Source organism: Podarcis filfolensis, assembly GCF_964270895.1.
Source record: "Podarcis filfolensis genome assembly, chromosome: 3".
Lineage (NCBI taxonomy): Eukaryota > Metazoa > Chordata > Lepidosauria > Squamata > Lacertidae > Podarcis > Podarcis filfolensis.
The window spans coordinates 89007352-89033900 of record NC_139606.1 but is presented as its reverse complement, the minus strand read 5'-3'; the positions used below and the strand labels follow the sequence as shown (position 1 = coordinate 89033900).

General features: G+C 42.8%; 1 protein-coding gene across 1 annotated transcript in view; it reads left to right on the top strand.

Moving 5' to 3' along the window:
- ALK (ALK receptor tyrosine kinase) overlaps positions 1-26549 on the top strand; it is a 574962-nt gene that overhangs the window by 473607 nt on the left and 74806 nt on the right. The window contains exons 10-11 of the mRNA XM_083604448.1: positions 2920-3014; positions 5828-5953. Of these exons, the coding sequence (XP_083460574.1) occupies positions 2920-3014; positions 5828-5953 (221 nt within the window). The remainder of the gene's footprint in view (positions 1-2919; positions 3015-5827; positions 5954-26549) is intronic.

Sequence of the window (26549 nt, the reverse complement as noted above, 5' to 3'; positions counted from 1 at the left end):
CTTATCCTTGGAGGACTTGAAGGGCAGGCAGCTGCTGCAAGATAAAGTTTGACAGGTCTCATGCAAAAGTAGAATACTGTTGGAAACTGGTTTCAGTCTTGTTCTATATGCTACAGGTGCACTTAGTTCTAGTAGCCCCTGTAATATGAAGCTTTGATTCTTTGGGGGTGGGGATGTAGCTAAAGCCCGATGGCCAAACTAAATGTGATGTTAAATATGACTTTGCAGTTAATGTATATATTTTTGAAATGCAAGTAGTCACCACCAGGAAGGCCTGAGCAAGACTGGGGGTATGGTAGCTGGGGATGGGTGGTTAACCCTTGGTGAAAATCGCCCCGTGGGTGCTGTTATTTGCACTAAGAGGAAATATTCCATTGGTGCCAATAAGAATATTCTGCTCAGTGCAAGTAGCAGCATTTGGAGGGAGGTTTCTGTCATGCAGGGGGTATTCATTGAGATCATGGCAAATAGGAATTGGTTAAGGTCTCGCTCTCCACCCAACATGGCGATGACCTTGCTTTGACTTTCATGAGGTAGCTGTTCGCATTTTTTAAAAATGTACACATTACAAGCACAAGTGTCTTTAATGTCATGCTTAGTTTGGTCTAGTAGTCCCGTTGAGGAAAAATAGAGTCCCATTTGAAATCAGTGGTGCAGATTTATACTTATCGATTTCCCACAGTTCCATGTAGTTTTTGGATCTTTCAGTCCAAAGCAAGAATAGAAAAGGAATCCTGTGTTTCTCTCTTGAGGAATGAAAGCCAGAGTCCCTTGCACTGCTCCCCAATTGACCACATAAGAAATCTGCTAAATACAAGATGAACAAATTGTGCAATCTGCTACATCTCAGCTGCTCAGCTGCAATTAATGAGGCTAGTCCATCAGTTTGATGGGGATTGTAGAGATATAACAGAGGGCAGGTATTAACCCATCACATTTAGCAGGCAATTTGTATGACCAGCTTTTCTTAAGCTTGCCTCCATTTATCATTTAGCAGGATTGTTATGCTTCTAGTCCCCGCTTCCCCAGTCCTATGCGCCTCTTGACTTCTCATAAGGGGATCAGTCTTGCAACAACAGGGAAGATGGATGGATTAAAACAGCGCAGAAGAGGAGGAAAACCACCACTAGTACATAGCTAAGAATAAGTTGCAGGAGTTACTCCAAGATTCTTAAGCATATTTGGGATCTTGGAAGCTCTCCACTGTGCCAAATTGGCATGTAAATTGGCAAGGGGTGGGGGGTGGGGAAACTATCCAGTATGTCCAATGGCATGGATTTCTGTTTTGAACAAACTCTCCTTTACAAAGGTAATATTCTGGTAGATCTTAATTGGCTCTGGTATCAGAGATGTTAGACTTGCATCATGAGATGAATGCATATCCTTACTAGGGCTGCTTGAGAAATCCATTTTCTTTGAATTCTGAATGGATTTGACCTGATCAGGACCTCCTGAACTAATGTGTGATTCAGAATGTATTTATGCTTTGGATTTTGCACTTCTCTGAATTTTTGCAGTGCACTTTTCAGTTCAAAAAGGGTTTATCAAAATGCATTAAAATATATTTTATGATAAAATGCTTTTATAAATCAGTACATTAAGGCACACACACACACACACACACATACAGTGCTTTTTTCTTAAAAAAATGTTTAGAGGTACTCTCATTTTGACTCAAGAAATGCACCATTTTATAGTTCAAATTGGGGAAAATAAATACAGTAAATGGATAGAAGTACAAAGATTCACAGAATGTTTAGGGATATGCGTACCCCCAGAAAAAAGTTCTACAGACACACACACACACACATGCTTAGTAAAAACAATTATTTAAATAAAAATGGAACACGTGAAATTGACGCAGACCTGAAATATATGGCTCTGTCTATCTATAATCTTACAACTTCATGTCTTTGGCTTATCACCAGTATAAAGGCTCCATATTTTCTATGGATAAAAGAAAGTGTCATGATCTTTCTATAGGTCATTGTTCATCAGGATTAAATTTGTTGGCACCATTTTTAAGCACTTATGCAAACATTGGCTACCCTACCATTCCCTTTCAGCTCAAAGGTTGCATATTCTTTTAATGAGCACACAAAGCCTACCCTCAGCGGCTATATATTCCATCTGAGTTGTGCCTTTGACCATAAAGAGTTGTTTCATAGATTCATCCTGATTGATCACTGCCCGGAGCATCATTTCCATGGTCTCCTTCTAGTCTTTGTGACCCATATTTAATTCCAACATCAAGCAATTATTCCATGCTTTTGGGAAGGCATATTACAGCAGAAACAAAGTAGCTGTGGTTTTGTTAAGTACTTGCATTAAAAACTAGTTACACTTCTTATTTAAAAAGACTGCTGCCCGATTAATCAGTGGCATTTTAATTGATCCAAGAACTACTCAGTCAGACCACAATTCTCAATCTAACTGTTTCCTACTATAAATAAGTGAGGCTTACAGACTACAGAGACCAACATGATGTAATTTTGCCTCCTCCAAACTTGGCTTTGAAATACTTATCTTTACACAGCGAAAGTTCCCAGTGAAGCAATAGTCCACCAGAAAAATCGGCAAATTAGCAATTTATCACCATTGCACTCAGAGTTAGAGCACCTGTTGCACTGCTGGTTTGAGGGATATCACCATGAAGAACTCTTTGCCCATGGTGAATTATATGCACCATCATACTTCCACATAATGCCACTCCTTATTTTGATATATCATGTTTGGATGAATGTTCCTTCTCCTCTCCCCTTGGAGCAGTTGGTTGGTTTGACACCAGGATGCCCAGTATGCGTCAATACTGTTTCCCTGTCTTTGAAAGGTTGGGCTGGGTATATCAAAAGCAAATGCGTTTGCGGTAAGCAGTATTTCCATCTGCCAGAATTTGATAACTTCTCTTCTTCTTTACAGGTTTTGGCTTCAGATTGTTACATCCTGGAAAGTTGGATCGGAAGCCATCATTGCTTTTGATAATGTGTCACTCAGCCTGGACTGCTATCTTACAAGTGAGCGAGCCTATGATTAGCTTTTTAATGTGTAGCCTGCTACAGTACAATGGGTACTACAAATACATATCTTTTTGACTAAAGTCTTCACTTGTTACACTAGAAGTGTGGAAGTAGGTGCAGCTCACTCATGCTTCCTGTTTTGGCACTTCTACACCATGTGCAAAGAGGCCCTGAGAAAAGCAGGTCAAGGTGAGAGCAGTGCAAGTTGCCCCCAAAACGTCTAGCACTGTATCAGTCAGTCATCAACTTTATTTGACTAGCCTTCAGCCTTGGCAGCTGTCAGGCAAAAAATTCAATATAAAATTTCCATTACGCAAGCTACAATGAAAAAAGAAAGGTTTTTAAACCAGAACCAGCATTTTAAAATCCCAACATCAACTAAACTAAAAAAGAGCTGTTGGTCCCTTCCTGGTCACCTGTTTGTTGAACTGTTTGTACAACGTTTGCAGGGAGATTATACAGGGTCAGTTATTTTCTGAAAATTTATTCTGATTTGTTTGCAGGGAGGTTATATAATGTTATGACAAACAATTGTTCTCCCACACTTTCCTGTGTATCTTCCTGTCGCTTTCCTTGCTTAAAAAAAAATCTTACTGTTTTTGTTGGGATGTGATTGAATCTTTACTCACAAAATAGCAGTCTGGAAGCTCTCATCTGCCTAGAAGTCTCCTTCCTATACTAACCGTCCTGATAACTGTTAATCCAGGCAAAACGTTTCCAAAGAAGTTTTATTTTAGCTCATCACAGAAGGGAGATTTCAGTATATATAGAATGTCATGCAGTGAAGTTTTTCATTGTATTGAAGGAAAATATATGTCCGTTTTGCCAAATGTTAATCTGATATCATGAACATACATTTATGAAATTTCAGTAGCGCCATATGTATTCTTGCTATGATTTTCCCAGGAGATTATATACCACTCTGGTTGTGTTTTGACTGAGAGCAGAGTTAGCCAGAATATTGCTGCAGTGTGGGCAAAGCAGGCAAAGGTGGGGTGTTCAATGGGAGTGTTTAATCTACACCATCTGTTTTGCCAGTGCAGTGTAATGCTAGTTTGGGAGCCAGGAGAGGAGTGGCGGGAAAGGATTTAGAATTCAGAGAATTGTTGCAATCCTATGCATAGTTATCTGGGAGTAAGGCTCATTGAACTTAGTGGGCTTGCTTCTGTGTATGGATATATAGGATTGCACTGTTAGATTTCTCTTCCTGCCCCACACCCCTGATGCTACTTACTTTTGGCCTCATTGCCATCAGAGTTGTATCAGTAGTGCGAATAATAATATAGGTGGGTGTAGAATGGTGCCATTTCACTTTGTGCTTGTAGGAGAAGAGACGCATACATTTCAGAAGCTGCTGCCTGGAGTCTGGCACCCCCATCTCAGTTTGTCTGCATCACCTTGAGTTAGGGCAATGGCTTGTCTCTTCCAGCCGGTGACTCTTCTGGGCTCTGGTGCTGCTGCCGCGCTTTCTCAATAAACTGAAGTGGTCGCTCAGGCAACAGTTTTGTTGTCCCTTGCTACTTAGGTCTAATGATCTCAGCCTCAGTGCCTTTCATCTGTAAAATGGGAGCCTTAATGGGTTGCCTTTTTGTACAGGAGTGCTGGGCAGTTTTACAAGAGCGCTTTGGATCCTGATCTGCGGTTACTCCAGATTATTTAGTCCAGATTTATCTTGTGAACTGCCCTGAGATCTTTTGATGAAGGGCGGTATAAAAATCTAATAAGTTAATTAAATAAAAATATAGCAGTATAACACTGTGCCTGCATATACCTGGCTTTCTTACACTGGTGTCGTATCCCCAAGAGTGATTTACCTCCAATATCCATTAGCACTAGGACTTACACCAAATCCTACCACTCTCTGGCCAGGGTAGTTTAACTCTAGGATTAACCTTCAAGGCTTTCAGGCTCGGCAACTTACTAAGATCCTTTGCCTCCAGACTGGAAAGACCATTGCTTTTATGAATCTTTGGGAGCTGGTTCCTATCAGAAATGTTGCACTACACTAAGCACGTTTGTAAAGTTGAAATACTCCACTGCCTTTTGCACTGGGGTTATCATATTACTTGTATTGCCACCATATTTAAACATTTATGGCTGTTTAGTGACAGCAGTGCATGAACTACTGTGCTTTTGTCTCATTTCCTTGTTCTTGGACATTAGGCTTAAGCTGTCTTTTCTTGCCCCTGATTCTCCAACCATTGAGATAATCAGTAATGCTGTGTGTTAAATTTCCCTTTATCCAGTTTCTCCTCTGATGTAAACTCACTGTATCTCTGTCGCTGTTTTACAACCACTCTCTATAGCGTTTGCCATCTGTGAATCTACCCCTTATTTCTAATGCATTCCATTTGCTAGTATCCTAATGCCAAATGCCTCTACAGTTGAATCTGAGCTTCTGCAGCTACAAGGGAATATATTTTTTTAATTATTTGTAGCTGTTGCATTGTAACTGCAGAAGAATTGCACTCCACTGTTTTAAAGGCTAAATATGCATGTTGGAAGTAGACAATTAAACAGCAGCCACTGCATTCGCTGCCCACCCCCAATCATGCTGATGTCCTTTCACCTTGTTAGCATCTTAAGCATTCTTCCCTCCTTCCCTCCTGTTTTTTCCTCTCCATTTGTTTCAGATCCCACAGCAGCAATGGATGCCAGCCTGCCCTTCCTTTTAACGCCATCACGCGTTATGGTTGCAAACCCTTTGGCCCAGTTTGATCCACCACCAGCTGTTGTTGTCCTCCCTTTGCCAGGCCAACACGCCATATCCGCACAGTCATAAACCAGGCTGTTTTTTTTGTGTGTTCCAGTCAATGAAGAGAAGACATCTCGAGACAACAGCCCGGACGCAGGCAATCTGCTGACTGAAAGAGGCAGGGGGGAAGGGCAGATTACAGAAAGGCCAACACAGGATCCTGCACCAGTTGGCCTTGGAGGTAGGGAAATGGTTTCTTGCTGAGAATCATCATTCCAAGTGGACAGAAGTCTTCACAAGGGCAAGCTTCCATTAAATACAGTAAAGTGCTTTATTGATTATTGGGTGATGAAAAGAGAAACAATGTGACTTTTTTCAGCAAATGAGAGAGTGCAAATTTGGCGTCTTTGGGCTGTGAAATATCTCTTGTATTTATTTGGACAGCTAGGGCAAGGCTTTTCACAAAACCAGAAATGTTGCCATTTTGGAAAAGAAATGATTAGAAAAAGTGCCCTAATGCCTATTATTATTATTATTATTATTATTATTATTATTATTATTAGAAGAAGAAGAAGAAGAATGCATTGAAGGAAGGCAAACTGATCACTGTGGGAAAGTCAATGGCAAAAGTCTGTATCCTTGCTATAACTAATCCAACTTCCATGGACTTTGCATACATTTCTCTAACCCATAATGCCTCTGAAAGGCACATGTGCTTTCCCTTTGTTTATTGCCCTTTCTGGTGTGTGGTACAGTAGTCCATCCCCTTCGTGTAGCACTGCTGTCAGCCACTGGGAGTTTCCCAGTATTTTTTCCATGTGGAAGCAGAATGCATGGACCTGGAGTCTGCAGGGCTCGAGTTTCCACTCTGAGGTCACATCTCCCTTAGCATGGAAAAACAGAGTCAGCATGAAAGCAGGCAAACGTGAAAAGATGAAGCATGGAACCTTTGAGTGTTTTTGACTAGCAATGTCGTTTTCCTGCAAAACTAGTTTCTTTTTGTTTCATGTTAACCAGGTTCTGATAACTTTGTTTTTCCTATAAAAACTGTTAATTTATGTATGTAAACAGAACACCTTATTGGATCAGCTCAGTTGAGAGTCTGGCTGATGGGAGAGTCTTCGCCTATGCAACTGCCTTGCCTTAATCAATGGAGTGTTGAGCAGACTTTTACCCTAATCACAATGTGAAGGCTTGGTTTTCTTTGACACCCAGAAAGAGCTGGCCAGGCTTGTGTCCAAAGGTGACTCATCTGGGTCTTTTATATGGAAAAGTTGCAGTGCCGATGGGTGGTGATAGTAGTAGTGGCTTTTCTGATGTTCTGTGATGCTTCTGAAAGCAACTGATGGCTGCAGATACAGGTGACTGATGAGGGCTGCCAGTAATTTGTAGACCTACTGTAGCCAGGCTGCACTCTGCGTCTTTTTTTTTTTAAAAAAAAAGACCTAGCATATCAGAGGAAATGTATTAATGCCGTGATAGATGCTGTAAACATAGATATTAACAACACCCACTGCTGTTTTCATTAGTTAGAGTGTTTGTACAGCACTTTCAAAGATAAAAAGCACTTCTGAAATGTTGTTCCATGAATCAGTTTGCAATGGAGCTGACAAGAAGGGAGATTCCTGGTCCTGCGCTTGATTTTCTGACATTAGCTCGCAACGGCCGTACATCTTGCACTGAGTGGGTTTTATAACGTGTCCTGTATAAAACATGCATAGTGCAGCAAGAAAGCTTGCACTTGAGTTGCCATTCCCCAATACGAGAGGCAATAAAGCAGGTCAGGGCATTATTCGTTCCTAAAGTGCTCAAATTTATTTATATTTACTGTGCCAAACATAGGGGAAATGGGGGGAGGAGGTAAGCTACCTTGGAAAACTTACAAGGATGGTTTATTGGCTCTCTGGAGAGCTGATTCTCACAACTGTAGCCAGAAGATGCAGTTTCTAATCAGCCCTTACACTCAAAAGCTGTGGGTGTCGCACTCAGAAAAGGTCATAAGAATTGACCCTGAATGTTTAGTAGTGTTGGTAGTGGGAATTGATGTAGCATGAATATCAGGGAACCATTTTGTGACAATCATAGTTTTATTTATGCCTGACTTACTATGAGCCGGATCAGTAAAGTACTGTTTAGAACAAGGGACTCTGATGACAGCTGGTCTCAGGTATCTTATTCCTTGATGCAGCAGACAGATTGCAGATAGACATATCTGCTTCTCTGAACTCTGCTCCTTTATAACTCTACTGCTGCAGATGTCTAGAGGGTGTAGAAAGAGAAGGTGATCCAAGGAGCCAGTAACGTTGGATCTGATGCTAATGGAAACTTCTCTCCTTGGTGAATAGCAGCTGGGAAGCTGTGATGTGCAGGAAAGTGTTAACTCCCCTCCCTGCGTATCATATTCCTGATCCTCATCTGATTGCTGCTGCCCCATCCCCTGCTTTTGGCTGCTCCTGTTGTTAAATTTTAAAAACTAGACATGTTAATTGTCATCACGCAATTAATATCCCATCTAGTCTGGCATTCAAACATTTGCAATCTCGGTTGTGTGGTAATTGATGGAAGGCCTTTGCAGATTAACTATATGCAAATATATACCAAACTTTGTAGCCAAATCAAAACTGGCTGGCATTTTCTTAATTTATTGGCTTCCAGAGGAGGGCATAGAGTTCACAAATGAGTGGGCAGACAAAAAGAATTCAGCTTCATTTAGTATTTCAGTTGGTTTCATGATAAGCAAAACTCACCAATAGCTTCACTCCATAGATCACCACGTGTCCCTCCACCTCCATATTAGGACAGTACCTTTATTAGGCCAACTAAAATATCATAAAATATGTATCATCTTTTGATAATAAACAAAACTAAGAAGGGGCAGGGAAGGGAGGGAAAAGTTGGCTGGCGTTAAAGCCATATGGTGTGCATCTATTAAAACTCTTAAGATGGAATGTGGATGGACATAATCATTCCAAAGATTCTCCATAAGGGTTATGCAGTGATTCCATTCCTGTTTTGCTTTTTTAACTCTTTTATTAAGGTGGGCTGGAGAACTATTGTTGTACTAAAACCTCCTCACTGAGTGAGGTTACTGAAAGATTTGGATGTGTTGTCATCAGTATGCTGATGACACCTAGCTGTTTCCTCTTTTCATCAAATTCAGGTGAAACTGTGGAAGTGTAGATTTGTTTCAGTAGTCAGTAATGGCTTGAATAGGAGCCAATAAATTAACGCTCCATACAAATTACACAGAAATGGGTGGGTGGGTGCTTTGCCTGGACTGGGATGTGGTGTTCCACCTGTTCTGGACAGATCAATTGAACAGTGTGTAAAAACAAAAGGATGTCCACTCACCCTGGAAAATGCAGACTACATTGATACCCAGCATTATAGAGCAAACCACGGTCAGATTACCACTCTAAAGTGCTAACGGATGGGTGACCTTCTCTCTTCTTATTCATGTAGCAAAGCAACGGGAACTATACTCTGTCAAATCAGTCATGTTTCGTTTCATCCTTTATTATTCTCTGATGTTTCGTAATATGCTCAGAAAAGTCTACATCCTGAATATTATTCAGACACACACCCATTGGAGGGGCCCATTGGCTGACTTCCAGCACTTGTCAATTTCGAGCCTAGCTGCTGCCAGGAGCAGCACAATCAGGTCTTTGTGTGTTGTGGAAGGATTAGAACCAGTGTCCATTGATGACAATGGCAATAACTGGCCCCATCTGCAGAGGTGCCAATAGATTCTGGGGCTCAAGACATATTCCACTAGCTGAGTCTAATTCTCCTGTTCTGGCTAATCCTGTACAGAGATCGCCTGCTCACAATTAGCCATGCACTGGTTTCACCTCACTTAGGCTATTTCAATGTGTTGAACATTGGGCTGCGTTTGAGAACTGTTTGGAAACTAGTGCAAAGCACAGCAGCATGTTTATAACTGGGACTGGATGTTATGCCAGTTTTGAAACATACTTGCTTCCAGGTGGTTTCCAAGCGCAATGCAAAGTTCCAATTTTGACCTAAAGCCCTAAATAGCTTGGGATGAGGGCACCTGAAGGATCACCTTCTCCTGTATGAATCTGCCCAGATACTGAAACTGGCATCTGAAAGCTCTGCTCTGAGTCATCCTAGTGCTTGAGGTGAGGCAGGTGGTGGCTGAAGTCAGGGCCTTCTCACCAGTGGCACCTCATATTTGGAATTCCCTTCCTAGGGCAGTTCATCTGGCACTGTTTTTGTTTTCCCTTAGCACCAAGTGAAAGCGTCTTTATTTGTCCTAGCCTTGTAGGCTCTTTAATTTGTTTTTAATTTGATTATACTGGAATTGGATCTATTCTGCTTGTGGTGTGTTCTACTGCTTTGATATCTGTTATGCTGTACTTTTAATTTTTAATCCTTCTGAAAAACTGGCAGCTTGGGCTGAAGAGCAACTAGTAAATCACTTGTATAAATAAACACAAAATAACTGGTGTTGCTTTGCTCCTTACATCTTCGTGTTGGTGTCTGGTGTTGTGCTTCAGGTGCGTAATTAGGCTGTGCTGAGGAAGTAAATACCTGATCATTCAGTGCTGAAGAAACGGTCCACCCCCTGTCATCCCTTTTAGCTTTATTTTCAAACCAGAGGCAGACAACCCCTGCAGAGTGGTAGCAGAATCCGATTCCCTTGCTCCCCGGCAGGAATGCAGAACTGTCACTTCTATGATGAGGGGCATCCAGCCATCAAGGAAGAGAACACAACCACCAGAAATAAGTGAAAGTACCCCGTTGTGCGTTTACGAGTCTACCAGCTGGGCTGCAGACCAGGGCTCTGATTTCTCTTGCTTGGTACCTGAACAACTTTACACATCAATATCAGCCTTTGAATTGGAAAGCGTTCCACTCTGAACATTTCTGCAAATGATTTCTTTTCCCCTCCTCATCTTTCCCATTGCCTTCTGTCCTGTTCTTAGGTCCCTCCTGCCCCTAGTAATGTTAATAAATAAAACCACGGTGTGCGGTATTTCATGAGCTTTCTAAATATCTTTTAGAATTGTGCCAGATCCCCACTCCCAGTTTCATGGACCTCTTTGTTCCATATGAAAGAATGGAGCTTTTTTCTCCCCTGCAGCTTATGCAATCTTAGGAGAAATTCAGAGGTTGCAAGGGGTTGGCTTTTTCCTTGAAGTATACATTGATGGCATTACTAACTTGGTCAAGTTCTGTTCTCTTTCTTAAAATTCTTTAAAGCTTTGTACTGCTTTACAGACTTCCACAGACTTCCACGCTTTTTAGAATGTCTTCCAGGAAGTACAGATGGCAAGGGGGTCTGCCTTTGGGTTGTAAGGGACTGGTGCGAAGTTTTGGTTTTTCTTAATTAAAAAGTAATGCTCATGCTGCTCTCTGGTGCTCTGTAGGCAGCCTCCCTGTCTGGCCACACTTTTAAGAATGTCCATGGGAAGACAACATGATATGACATATTTCAATGGGCATTCCAGGCAGCATGCAGGGCTGCAAGTTAAAATGAAGAACAGCACTCAACCTCACAATGTTATAAAAGTAAACACCACAAAAAAGCCCTCACATTTTTCCCAACAACCCCGTAGGGATGGACAACATTTCTGCACGAGTTTGCTTTTTTTTTTTTTAAGTCTTCACAAGAGTTTGTCAGGATTTAAATGCACATTTCTATGAATTTACACATTTTTTGCATTCAGGGTTGCCTTTCACACAGAGCAATTACCTCTAACATAATGCATTTTGGTATTGATTGATTGATTGATTGATTGATTGGCTGACTGCTGCTTTTCTACAGTGAGCTGTGCCCAAAGCGGCTTACAGCAAACTTTCAAAACATCAAAATGCAGATTTTTGGAAATAAAAATATGCAATATACAGAATGTGTCAGTGAATTCAGAAATGACAAAAATAAAAGAATTTGGCAAACACAGAATAGATTCCAATATTACAAAAAGTGTATGCTATTTTTACCTCTCTTTTTTACTGTGCATCTTTATGCACACTCTTTAGCATACAGTTTCTTTGGCTGTAGAACTGCACCCTTAAATTCAGAGAAATGTGAATTCCAAAGGATCATTTTGCATGTTGCTTCAGACAGCACTCATTAGGTAGTTTCACAGCAAAATGCGAACTGAACCAATTCTCCCCCCATCCCTCCCACAAAGGAATGTCCAAAAAAGAAATTGGCTGAAAATGTTGATTCAGGCTTCTTTTCTTTTCTTGTGTTAGGGCTTGTTACGTGTTATAGGAATGAGAGTAGCCCCATGCAAGCATTCAGCTTATGTATTAAATAAATAAGCATTTATGGAGAGAGGACAGGAGGCTGCACTCCTCCCCCAGGCATGCATTCACTGCATAAGAGTCCTCCACACATAGAGCTGTTTGCATAGGTTCCCAATCACAAGAGAGCTTCACTTGACCCCCTCTGTGTATTAACCCAACACTCCTTCCTGTTCCATACCTAACATCATTTGCAAGAGAAAGAAGTCCCTGTCACTCCTCCCCAGTCCTCCCCACCACTTGTTAAGCAGGACCTAGTATTGCCTCCTGTGTAGTGGCCTTAACTGAACCTTCTAATCTCTAGTACCTGTTAGCTTTGGCCATCTCTATACATCAGATTTTTGCATTTCATTGGTGCTCTGGAGCAGGCGTGGGCAAACTCGGCCCTCCAGATGTTTTGGGACTACAACTCCCCTCATCCCTAGCTAACAGGACCAGTGGTCAGGGATGATGGGAATTGTAGTCCCAAAACATCTGGAGGGCCGAGTTTGCCCATGCCTGCTCTGGAGGGGAAGAGGTGATCCACCCACCAAACAACTAATCCGTGTCTACTAACAGGACCAGTATAGAAGGTATCAGAAGTACCTCTTCAATAAGGCACCCAGCACTACTGTCATTGCTGCGTGCGATGAATGGAAATCCCCGGTGCCATAATCAAAAGCACCTTACAGACTTGATTAACTTTATACCATGCTCTGAGTTGCTGCATCAATATTAGGAATACATATTTTAAAAGCACAGCTGAAGTTTAGAGAACTTTTCTTTGATTTCTTACAAAGGTCCATAGTTCCCCCCTAAATTTCTATTACAATACTTTATGTATGGGCCCCGAGTTACTGTAATCTGTGATATAAATGATGCAATCTGTATGTTGTGCATCATCAACCTGAAATATCCTGCATCATCAGCTCAAAATTAAATGCACTTTGAGTTTAATTTCAAAGTGTACTGAGGCAGAAATTTCAAATTCTCACAATGCATTTTAAAGTTTATGTTATTACCTTTTAAGCCCACCTCTCCTCCTCTGACTTCAACAGGGTGTACAGGGCTCCCCCCACCCCACCGCCCTCATTTTATTCTCACAACAATCCTGATAAGTAGGTTAGGCTGAATGGTTGGCCAAGGTCACAAACACACTCAGTAAACTTCATGGCTGAGTGTAGATTAGAAGCTGGACGTCTTTGATATTAATCCATCTCTCTAACCCCTATAATGAAATCCCTCTCTTTTTTATGATGATTAAAATGTAAATTGGTGTATGTTACTGACTTTGAGTCTAATTTGAATATCTGAGTTCAGTAGTTCAACCAAATCCTAAGTGTATTAATTTAAGTGCATAAACTGCTGGTTGGGGATCATGATATGACACCATCAGAGTCTATGAAGTGGACTGAGTTAGCCGAATCCCAAGGGGTGGCACCCCTGCGAGCCCCTCCCCTGTCCCCACCATCAGAGAAGTGGGAGAAGTGGTAGCTTCAGGTGGGATCTTGTGGAGCTCATGTGAGATCTCACTGCCGCCACAGCTTCTCCTAACCTTCCCCATGGCAGGGGGCACCTCACCCACCTGTCCTGCTGCTGCCACTACTGGAAAAGCAGCTTCTGGGTTCCAGTGAAGTCACAGCCATGTGATCCCGGTAAGCAAGGCTTTGGGAGGTGGGCAACGGCAACGCCAGCTTCCCATTTTGCCTCAGGGGGCAAAATAGGATGGTCCACCTTGGGACACTGCTGTAAAAGCATCTGCACCAGCTGCTCATCTACAGCCAAGATAGGTTCAAGGTCTTTGTATTAATTTACAAAGCCCCAAACAACTTAGGTCCAGGGTGCTGTAAAAAGGTAAAGGGACCCCTGACCATTAGGTCCAGTCATGACCGACTCTGGGGTTGCGGCGCTCATCTCGCTTTATTGGCCGAGGGAGCCGGCGTACAGCTTCCAGGTCATGTGGGCAACATGACTAAGCCGCTTCTGGTGAACCAGAGCAGCACACGGAAATGCTGTTTACCTTCCCGCCGGAGGGGTACCTATTTATCTACTTGCACTTTGACGTGCTTTTGAACTGCTAGGTTGGCAGGAGCAGGGACCGAGCAATGGGAGCTCACCCCGTCACGGGTATCTGAACCGCCGACCTTCTGATCGGCAAGTCCTAGGCTCTGTGGTTTAACCCACAGTGCCACCTGCGTCCCCAGGGTGTTGTAAGGACCTCGTAAATGCTTATATTACAATTTGATTGTGGAGATCGTTGTTGGTCCTCCCCCAAGTTAGCGAGGCTAATTTGACAGCAACAAGAAGCCGAGCCTTCAATGTCATTGGCCCGGATCTGTAGGATGCTCTGCCAATAGAGATTCAGAAACCACCTTCAGTTTTACCTCTAAATGATTGCTGAAAACTTTTCTATACTGCAAAGCTTCTGTAGGCAATTAAGAAAGCATCTTTTCATAAGTGTTGGTTGATGATCTCTGATTTTCAATGCTCACACGGTTTTTATTGCATATAAACCTTCTTGTTGTAAACCACTTTGATATTTTAAATGTCACAGTAGTACATAAATATTTTTTTATAATTAAATTAGATGCTCAACTCCGTCACTCATCACCACTTTAACCTACTTGTTTTCTTTAACCCTTTCTGTGGCTGAAGCCCAGTGTTCAGTCACAAGTCGTAATGTGGAAATGTTGCAATAAGACTAGGGAGACCAGGGTTCTCAGCCCCACTGCACAGCCATGAAGCTTAGTGGGTCATAGCCAAAGCTACATCACAGGGTTTTTGTGGGGATAAAATGGGGGAAGGGGGACACACACCTTGTAAGCCACCTCAAAGTCCTTGGAACAAAAGTGCAATGTACGAAAAGGACACACCAGAAAATGAGGCATAAATAAATATGAGAAGTATGTTCCTGAACCTTAGATAAGGCATGACTAAATCTTGTCCTTTTTGAGTCCCAGCTACATGTTCAAGAAGCAAAGGCCTGATCCTGCCAGGGTTGAAAGTTTCATGGCTGTCTATATACTTCTGGCAGGTGAACTGGCAGCATCAGCACCACGGTGAAATCCTTTGGAGGGCAATGATCAATCGGAGCCAGCAAAAAGTAATTACAACTAATGTGATCTTTGGCTTCTTTGATAGCTCACAGGCTGTAGCATTTCCTTCTTAGCAAATCAGATTAAAACAAAGAGCCACAGTTTCTGTTGCAACTGAGAGAGAGTGATAAAATCTTGCTTCCCTCTGCTGAGTCCCTGAACTGACCTGAAAGCCCACACAACCAAAGAACCAGCTAAAATGCACCACATTAGATGATGTAGGCATACATCTGGAGAAGTTCCATTGTCTTAATTGTTCCTCCATGGAATTTATGCTATATCTATGACCAGCTTGGGATTGGCAGTCTCCTGTTGATCTCCCTAATGGGTAGGTCAGCTAATTCCAGAAAAAGTGTTGAATATTCATTCTTTTCAGACTCATCTATTTTCAGACCAGTTCAGAGCAAACCCCTTTTTAGCACTGCTCCTTTTAATTGTGCCGAGAACTCCTCTATATATTGGACTCTGGAACTAGCTGAGGGTGTGATTCTGCACTTGCACTTTGTAACAAATGCTTAATGTATGAACTCATCTTTAGTGACTGGTCCACACAGGAAAACATACTAGTTCTTCCACTGAATGGTGTTGCTTTTCTACATCATATTCACTAATTAAATTCCCAGAGCTTCATAATGACTGAGCACTGAGATGATACTGAGAATGTGTGCAGGACACTGTGACAAAGGACAACTTACACATGCACCTGAGTAGCTTGGTTGACTTACTTGCTGGAGGTGGCTCATGTCAATATTTGACATTCCGCTTATAAACCCCAGATTCATAGGAGATACTGCCCTCTTGTGAACCTCATGATATATTTGTAAGTTAGCATCCATGCAAGAGGCTGTATCAGGAGGACTGGAGAAATCAGGAGGATTTTCCGGACATACCCACAAAGTGAGTCTTGTGAGTGTGTTGCATCTCATCTGTAAAAGCTTGATGGGCGGGGCGTGAAAACTGTTGGGACATCTCCATTGCTTCTGTCCAGTTCAGAACTTCTTGCCTTGTTCCTGAACTATGAATTGTGACGCCTGAACATTATGTCTGCTTCCCAACCTGCACCATTACTTGTTTGAATAAAGATCTCTTTCTTACTTCCACATAACAGCCTCTGTCTGCATGTCTTGAGTAGGAACCTGGATAGTCAGCCCTGAAATCTCTGCTATCAACAAGCCCTGTAATGATTTCTCTTCTAGCATCCTCAAATGCCTGTGAGTCTTCTCTGGAAATTCCCACTTTCCTCCCTGCCAGTACCCGAATCCATCTACTTCTGGTACTGAAAATACTCTCTGTAGCCTATGCTAACCTACCCTGAGGCAGCAGATCCTTTAGAGATTTCACCATAAAAAGAAGCATGGTAGTGCATGCTTTTATAGTCTGGTAGATCCTTTGCTGAGTGGTTTGAGAGGGAAAGTGTGTTCCCTGAAAATAAATGAGAGAGAAAGGAAAGGAAGCACAGGAGAAGGCAGAGATGTTCAGCATGAGAGAAGTAAAAGACAGTTATGACAACTAAGGATCTATAAAAGTGTGAAGCAGGGAAAGACATGACTTTGGGAACAAAGGACCGTGAGGCAGACAGGTGACAACTTTCTGAGAACATGTAGACTTGGTCATAAATACCCCCAATGCACCTGATAAAGGTTGGAAGGTGAAAAACAGAAATATAAGAAGAGTTTTAATATGTGTCAGGGACGCGGGTGGCGCTGTGGGTAAAACCTCAGCACCTAGGGCTTGCCGATCGCATGGTCGGCGGTTCGAATCCCCGCGGCGGGGTGAGCTCCCGTCTTTTGGTCCCAGCTCCTGCCCACCTAGCAGTTCGAAAGCACCCCTAAGTGCAAGTAGATAAATAGGTACCGCTTTATAGCTGGAAGGTAAACGGCGTTTCCGTGTGCTGCGCTGGTGCCGGCTCGCCAGAGCAGCTTCGTCACGCTGGCCACGTGACCCGGAAGTGGCCTCGGACAGCGCTGGCCCCCGGCCTCTTAAGCGAGATGGGCGCGCAACCCCAGAGTCGGACACGACTGGCCCGTACGGGCAGGGGTACCTTTACCTTTACTTTACCTTTAATATGTGTCATCCTTGGTATTTGCAACCATTTCTCTTCCTTTGCTGCACATCTTTGTCCAGATAGATCTGTCTTGTAGTAAGTACTTTCCATTCAACACACTTTTCCTCTTACATGAGAACATAGGAAGCTACCTTAAAGAAATCCAAACCACAAGTCCATCTGGCTCATTAATGTTGTTGACACTAGAAGGCAGCATTTTTCCAGGGTTTCAAACAAGACCCAAGGCCAGTCCTACTGGATACATCAAGGATTGAACTTGGGACTTTCTGCATGCTAAGCATGTACTATACCCTTTCTTCTGACACTTGGCTTCCAGAAGAGGTTTTCAATATGCAATCACCATTAAAATTGTCTCCTTCACACAATTTTACAGGGAACCAGGTGGTGTACGGCAATTACAGCCACCCCAGTACAGTGGTACCTCGGGTTAAGTACTTAATTTGTTCCGGAGGTCCGTTCTTAACCTGAAACTGTTCTTAACCTGAAGCACCACTTTAGCTAATGGGGCCTCCTGCTGCTGCCGCGCCGCCAGAGCACGATTTCTGTTCTCATCCTGAAGCAAAGTTCTTAACCTGAAGCACTATTTCTGGGTTAGCAGAGTCTGTAACCTGAAGCGTATGTAACCTGAAGCGTATGTAACCTGAGGTACCACTGTACTGCTTCTCTTTTTTCTTGACACGGAAAGTCCATTAAGGAGTGAAAGTGAAGCACAGCAGCACAGTCTCTTTGCAGAGGTGGATACAAAAATGCCTTATTGAGGCACAGTGAGGAAAGGGCACCACATGCTGGGGATGCCTTCCATTCTCTGTTGTTTACCTGCAGAGCTTCTGGTCTCAGGCCCACTTCATGTCCTGCACTGCAAGTCCTTTTCCTGAATCTACTGGCTCTCGCCCTTCTTTCATCCACATCATGCTTTTAAAGCACACGGCTTTCCCCAAAGTATCATTGGAACTGTTGTTTTTGTGTGTTCAGACCCAGAGACCACCCCCCTAAATAAAGTCACACTTGACTCAAATTTTAGTTTTGGTTTTTGGCAGAATTTAGGCCACAACTTTATTGATTACAGTAGGTGAGTGGTTGCATAGGCTCCCTGCACCCTTGCAGGCAGCGCTGACCAAGGGCACCAGCATAGGTCAGCCAAGGTTGAACACCTGGGTAGGCGAAAAGCCGGGAACAGACTATGTTCACCTTCCAGATGCCCCCCCCAGACTCAGGCATGGGTACAACCCCATCTCGGTGGTCAGTCTCCAGGTCTCACCGCAACACATGCCCTCTTTTAGGGAGGACACAATTTAAGGGTTCTGAGAAATGTAGCTCTGTGATGAGTAAACTTACAGTTCCCAGGAAACTTTGGGGAGAAGCCATGACTGTTGAAGTGGTATAGATGTGCTTTAAACATACAGTGTACATGTAACCAAAATTACTTGCTTCCAGGAGTGAGGTTTCCTCAACCAGCATTAGCTATTTAATCAGCAGATTACATTAAAAATAGCAGTGCTTAAATCTGTGCATATTCTGGCTGTAATCCTGTAAAGCTGAAATCCTCGGGCCCTTTTCTATGGACACTTTTTTCTTTCACAATTGCACTATGGTACAGTAGCACAACAGGGATGCGGGTGGCACTGTGGGTTAAACCACAGAGCCTAGGGCTTCCTGATCAGAAGGTCGGCGGTTCGAATCCCCACGACGGGGTGAGCTCCCATTGCTAGGTCCCTGCTCCTGCCAACCTAGCATTTCGAAAGCACAAAGTACAAGTAGATAGGTACCACTCCAGTGGGAAGTTAAACAGCATTTCCATGCACTGCTCTGGTTTGCCAGAAGCGGCTTAGTCATGCTGGCCACATGACCCAGAAGCTGTCTGGGGACAAATGCCAGCTCCCTCGGCCAGTAAAGCGAGATGAGCGCCGCAACCCCAGAGTCGTCCACGACTGGACCTAACGGTCAGGGATCCCTTTACCTTTACCTTTACAGTAGCACAACAAGTAGGAAAAATGAAGCAGACAAGTTTTCTAGCTGGTTATGTAACTCACTAGATAGGGTCCTCTTATCACATATGGCTGTGAAATCAACTAGGCTACATATCACGTATTCTGAGGTGAAATCCACAGCCTACTTACTGAAATGTAAATATAGCTGCATTCTTATTCCCCTGTGCTGTTGTAGGCACTCCTTTTGAATATCACTTTGTGTCATTTTTGCTATTGTACTGCTTCAAGTGCTGTTAAAAAAAATACAACCTTCACTCCCAGGGTGCTAAAAAGGCACTGAGAACCACTTGCTTCAAAATGTTGCAAGAACGGTGTTTGTGTGGTGACCAATGAGGCATGAGACCCAGGAATGTTGATAATTTAATTGCAATTCTGCTCAGCAGTTTGAGCAACAAGGTTATTCTGTGGTTGAGAGTTTAGTCTATCGCTGTCAGTATCTCCCCCATCATATGGCCTTCTTGTAGTTTGTGTGGTTTGTTACTTCCACCTCTCCCTGACATTGTTTATGTCCTGTGCCCCTTTGTACTTTACCTAGACCAGTTTCTTGGCTCATCCTCTGATCTCTGGCTTTTCCTGGACTCCCAGTTTGGATTTCCCTTGTACACAATCAAAGTAGATCAAATTCATGGATGCAAGACCACTGTGGGCAGACCTCACCCTCCAGTTGTAATGAGGGACGTTCTTACATACACGGCAAATAAGAAAGGCTGTATGCAACATTGGTAGGTTCCTAGCTCACCTAGGCATATTCATAAATATAGCTCTCAAATATTCAATGCTTAAGCCTCATTTTTTTCTCTGAATTGCACCCTGCTAGTTCCAAACTCTGTTGATAAAAGACCTGTCTCATTAAGCAGTTAAGAAGTAACTTCTCCTCCTCCCCCTGCCCCCAGTTCTCTCTCAAATCTCTTGTCAACTTGTCAACGTCTGCATCATCTTCATTAATCCATTTTCCTCCTGTGGCCAACATCAGATTTTGACACATTGCTTTGTGTTTCAGATGGGACCGTCTGTTGCTTCTCTCCCCACCCATCCACCCCAGCTCCATCTTCTGCCCTCTCCATGACAGCTGGTTTCCACAGGCCCTTTAGAGTCTAGCGCTAGAGGAGGTCCTGCTTCAAGGGCCATGTGGCTGATTCTCGGAAGGCCTCTGAGTCACGTTAGTTAATCAGATGAAGGAGCTGAAAGGAACAGTGGAGCAAATACTAAGCACAAGAAAATTACATTTGTTGGCTCTTCACATGCAATTATACTAACTGAACTGTTGGCATAATGCAATAAAGATGTCTGCAGAATAGTATTTCTATATTAAGTGGCAGTTAACTCACTGAGTGAACAGCTCCAACCCCGAAAAGATTGGTTTCCCATACATTCACGGCGGATGTGTTGGGATAGGTGATGGGATTGGATAGCCTCTATGGTGACTGCCGAAGTAAAGGAGAGTGTTTTGTCAATATTTATTGTCTGCAAAATGCCCGTAATTGTAATGAGCAAAGTCTCTCTGCAAGAAGAGGCAGCTCCTGCATTTCAAGGGCCTTGCGTGTGCATATGTGTGGTACATCTCAGCCTGCTCTTCGTGGACACATACTGTAGGCCCTTGGCTGGGCTACCCGGTGGAAGGCAGGTTTTGGCCTTGCTGCTATAATATCCTCAAGAACAACACTCCACACCCTGTTCATAAGAGTGACTAGGAGAGTATAGTCAGAAGACTGAAGACATAAGACAGAAGATTTATACTATCCCAGTCTCCCAACTGCCTCTCACGTTGGGTGTATTATTATTATTATTATTATTAATAATAATAATAATAATACCCCACCCATCCGGCTGGGCTTCCCCATCCACTCTGGGTGGCTCCCAACAGATTAAAAACAGCATAAAGCATCAAGTATGAAAACTTCCCTAAACATGGCTGCCTTCAGATGTCTTCTAAAAGTCATATAGTTGTTTATTTCCTTGACATCTGATGGGAGGGCGTTCCACAAGGTGGGCGCCACTACCAAGAAGGCCCTCTGCCTAGTTCCCTGTAACCTCACATCTCGCAGTGAGGGAACTGCCAGAAGACCCTCAGAGCTGGACCTCAGTGTCCAAGCTGAATGATGGGGGTGGAGATGCTCCTTCAGGTATACTGGGCCGAGGCAAATGGCAAATTCAGGAGTGCAGGGTCCCTTCATGATAGTCACAGCCACTCACCCTCACAGCCAAGCCAATTCTAAGTCTGTACAACATTCTAAGATCATACAAATATGCAATAATAATAAAACACTAAAACCTTGTTAGGGAATTCTGTCAATAATCCTGATGGTCTAAATTCTGTCTGCTGCTTTAAAAAATGGTTCCGGAGTTGCACTTCCCTAGGCACTTCCTCCCCACCCCACCCCACCCCGGCAAAGCACAAGCAGTAAACCATAGAGCAAACAGTGACTAGAGCTTATGGTTGTCTGAAGTGAGCAAACCACAAGCCTAGGTTGCAACAACATGCTAAGTCAAACCATGGCTTAGCTCACCATGGTACAGGAAGAGGACTAGAGAAGGAGGAGAATGGCCACAATCTCTCTCTGAGAGCATTCACACTAGTGCATTCACACTAAACTGTGGTTTGGCTTAATGTTATGTGTGAACTGGGTCAATGTTTCATCTTCACTCAGAAGGATATAGCTGTGCTATGGAAGTAAATTAGGAGAGGAGCAAAATGTATTTTGCACAAGGGCCTGCAGCCATTATGGCCACTACAGAGATGGGACACAGGTTGTATAGCAGGTCACTGAGGCCACTGAGGCCAGAGGAGTAGGAACCCATTTGAGCAGAGCAAGGAGGGAGTGAGTTCAGGCACAGGCACAGGCACACACCCACACCCACTCACACACACATGGTTGCATGGCAGTCCCCAGCTGGTTCAATGCAGCCTCCAACCCTTTCAGCCGCACACGTAGAAGCAAGCTTTCACATGCTCCTTTCCTTGGCTGTTTCTTTTTAGTTTGGCATCCAGAATTTTAATCCAGTTGTCACTTCTCCCTAACAGAGTGGTCTAGATTTCATTCCCCCTCAAACAACGGCTCAGATGTGGGTGTCTCTAATATCCTGCACAGTGAAAGCTGCCATGCATGATTCATTTAGCTTCTCTGCAATTTCCCTGTCTTCCTTCGGTACTCCTTTTGCACTGCTGGGAAGGCCATTTAATAATTTCCACAGAGCAGAAAGGCCCATTACCCCTTTCATTATTCTACATCCTTTCAGTTTCTGTACTTAGCTGCATATATATATATATATATACAGCCTGGATTCTGTGAAGATCCACTGCTAGCTTGAAGGCCATCTTTCACATTTCCCTCCACCATTAACCTTTGTCCCTCTCATTGCTGAGGGAGGTAATGGCTATAGGTCCCACTCCATTGCACACAGGGACACTATTAAGCAGAAACAACAGAAATGAAAAGTTTCCTTCCTTACTGTTTCTTGGAAGATATTGGTGGTGTGTTTTGTCTAGCTGCCTTCAGTGCACATTTGGGATAGTGAATATGAATCATTCTTCCTTCCCTGAAATTGAGTGGCAAATATATACCTCCTTGTATTATGTCATCTCTGGCATCAAAATAGGGATTAAGAGACCAAGCAAACAAGCTAACAGAATCAAACCGAGACCAAAGCTATGCATAGTTTAAATGCATATGTTCTTTGTTTTGTATTAGCAACCACTGACTTTGCAGCCTCAGGACCAGGGGTCAGCAACCTTTTTCAGCTGTTGGCCGGTCCACCATCCCTCAGACTATGTGGTGGGCTGGATTATATTTAGGGGGGGTGAACAAACAAATTCCTAAGCCCCACAAATTAACCAGAGATGCATTTTAAATAAAAGGACACATTCTACTCATGTAAAAACACGCTGATTCCTGGACCGTCCGTGGGCCAGATTGTGAAGGCGATTGAGCTGCATCAGGCCCACGGGCCTTAGGTTGCCTACCCCTGCTCAGGACTATAAGGCAGGATTGATACACTGCACTCCTGTCTTGGCAACCAAAAAAATAACATGCCAGAGGTATGTAGGGACAGAGGGGAAAGTAAGCTGATTAATATAAATTTTACCTTTGTACAGTAGGCTAGTCTCCACACACTCACATTCATCTCTCTCTCTGCCCTCCATCCAGGTAGATAAGAGTCCTTATCAGAATTTGAGGACACATTCTAGCCAGGCAAAAACACTGAAAAGATGGTGCAAAGGACAACATTTTTCCTGTGTGTATCACACCCACATTACCCTGGCAACCTCCATTTCACAGACCCAAGCATCTTCCTTTGATGGGCCATCAACACCTTTGTCATGCTTAAAGACTTCTATCCCAGGAGAAGACTCCAAGCATTTAGTAGTTTCTAGCATTCAGTAATTTTTAATATTCATGAACTTGTTAGAATGATGTGTGCTTTTGCATCCTCAACTCTGGTAATATTACTATACAGTGGTGCCCCGCAAGACGAATGCCTCGCAAGACGGAAAACCCGCTAGAGGAAAGGGTTTTCCGTTTTGGAGGTGCTTTGCAAAACGAATTTCCTATGGGCTTGCTTCGCAAGACGAAAATGTCTTGCGAGTTCCTGCGGGGTTTTTTTCCTTTCCCCCCCTTTTTCCCAAGCCGCTAAGCTGCTTAACAGCTGATCCGCTAAGCCGCTTAACAGCTGATCCGCTAAGCCACTAAGCCGCTTATCATCTGATCCGCTAAGCCCGCTAAGCCGCTAATAGCGCTAATCCGCTAATGGGCTTGCTTCGCAAGACGAAAAAACCGCAAAACGAAGAGACTCGCAGAACGGATTCTTTTTGTCTTGCGAGGCACCACTGTATAGGGGGCAGAAGTTTCTGAAGAGTGGGAAATGGGGGAGATGCCCTTTTCCTCACTCCAGATACTTCTCTGTATGTGGGGATGGGCTGACTGTTATTTTATAGCCTTATTCAACCTCATATTTCCCCTTTAAGCTGCTAGGGACTCAAGCAGGCCAATTTACGCCCTTTCCTTTTTCTTTTAACCAGGAACTCTCAACATCCCATGGCTTATTTCTTCTCAGTATTCCATACAGATCCTGAAAGCTCCTTGAGCACATGTTCTTGTGGGGATATTACGTTGCTTATTTCTTTTGATTTAATATACTTCTGCATATCCAGGGAGTCTCCAAAGTATGTCCATATCACTACCTTATTTTTGGGTGGCCCCAATTTCCAGACGGATAGGCATTGGATCATCCAAGTTCAGTGCAAAAGTGATGGAGGGATGGAATGGGATGGATATCTGCCAAGTGAGGATCACTCTTCATGCATCTGATGACCATGGCTCTAGTCCATGAGAGCTTATGCCACAATAAATCTGTCCTTAAAGTGGCACAATACTCTTGCATGTCCCCTCCCCCAACAACAACAAAAAATTAATACAGCTACCTCTTTGGGAGGAAAGCTCCAAAGTTATATTATGCATTGCTCAGTGTGTGGAGAGAATGTTTTATGCCAGTTACGGCTACATTTATGGTGCATGTAAGGTTGTGATGCTTTTATCTTCTCCAATCTTAATAAAAGCTTTTCTTGAGCAAATCTGCTTAATTAAGCATTGGCTCAGAACTACTTATGTTAATGCACTTAGACCTGTGAGGCACAGCTAACATGCTTGTTGCCATTCTCCTTACACTTGCTTGCTCGCATTTGTGAACTGCAAAATTGCTTTCCATTCCAGCAGAATATGTGTGCCTTTTCTCTCTGCAGACCTGACTGAGTTTTCTAAAATTACCTCTGAGATGCTCACAGTTGCATAGGCTATTCTTTACAGTGGCTATGGAAGACCTGCAGACTGAACTTTGGCTATACAAGAGCAGAAAAGTTCAGCTTCAGAATGACTCACACTGACAACGTTCCTCACTGCGTAGGGATGTGCGAGTCACTATGTTCAGGGTCTTATGAATTCTTTATTCCAGCCTCTGAAATGAGGAGAGCAAATTCTGCAAACCAGATGCAGGCATTCAGTTATATATACTATAAATCATTTAGACATTCTTTTCTTTTCTTTTTTGTAATGGAGGCAACACAGCTTTTGGATTTTATCAGCTGAGCTGTTGGGATGTTTATAGAATGACCATAAACACGCTTAATTGTGAGAGACTGAATCAGGGAGCTTGGGATGTTTGGCATAGTCTCCTCTGAGGGAAGCAAAATATCAGTTTGGCTGGGACTAAAGCTTAGGGACAAAATGAGCTGTGCTGGCAAGGTGGGCAGGCTGAATGAGAACAAAGACACCACTGTAGAAAGTAGGGAAGCTAAGAAGCAGGGTAGGGCCAGATTTAGGTTTGATGAGGCCCTAAGCTACTGAAGGTAATGGGGCCCTTTATATGTCCTGCTGTCCTTTGTCAACAACAAATTTTTTGTGTTGTTGTTTTTTGTGTTGAATATATGCTATATGGTAATTTATGGACCTAATAGGTATCTAAAGCCATTTGCCACTGTTGCTGTATGTAGGTTTTATTTTATTTGTTTTTTATCTTATATTTTGGAAATGTACATCCAGGGGTTTTTTCCTTTAAATTTTTTGGGGGGCCCAAGAGAGTGGGGCCCTAAGCTATAGCTTGTTTAGCTTATACGTAAATCCGGCACTGAAGCAGGGAGTTACTACTACTCAGATGCTCTTTTTTTGTAATTTTCAGTTATATACATTTCAATAGTTTTACAATCATTTTAACATTTCAAAACTTGACTTCCTTCCTCCTCTTTCTGCGGTTCCTTAAATTTATATTTATCATTTCCTGCATATTCTGAATTAACTTAACTTATTCTTTTATTCATCTACTTTAATTATTTACTCTTAAGAAACTACAGGTTATTACAATAATCCTGCCAATGTCCTTATCTGTTTACGATTTATTTGTACATATTCAATAAACCATTTCTATTCTTTTATAAAAAGTTTGTGGTCTTGATTTCTTATTTTTCTGGTAAGTTTCACGATTTCTGCATAATCCATGAGTTTTTGTATCCAGTCTTCTTTTGTCGGGACTTCTTTCCATTTTTGAGCCAATAATATTCTTGTTGCTGTAGTCACATGCATGAATTAATTTCTATACTGTTTAGGTATACCCCTAAAATTCCCAGAAGGAAAGCTTCTGGGTTTTTTTACAAATGTTATTTTAAATATCTTTTTCAATTCATTGTATATCATTTCCCAGTAAGCTTTATAAGACCACCACATAGGATATAAAGTACCTTCTTTCTCTTTGCATTTCCAACACTTGTTCAATTTTGATTTACACATTTTTGCTAGTTTACTCAGTGTTAGATGCCATCTATATAACATTTTCATATAGTTTCTCTTAAAGCATGTTATTGTTGTTGTTGTTTAGTCGTTTAGTCGTGTCCGACTCTTTGTGACCCCATGGACCAGAGCACGCCAGGCACTTCTGTCTTCCACTGCC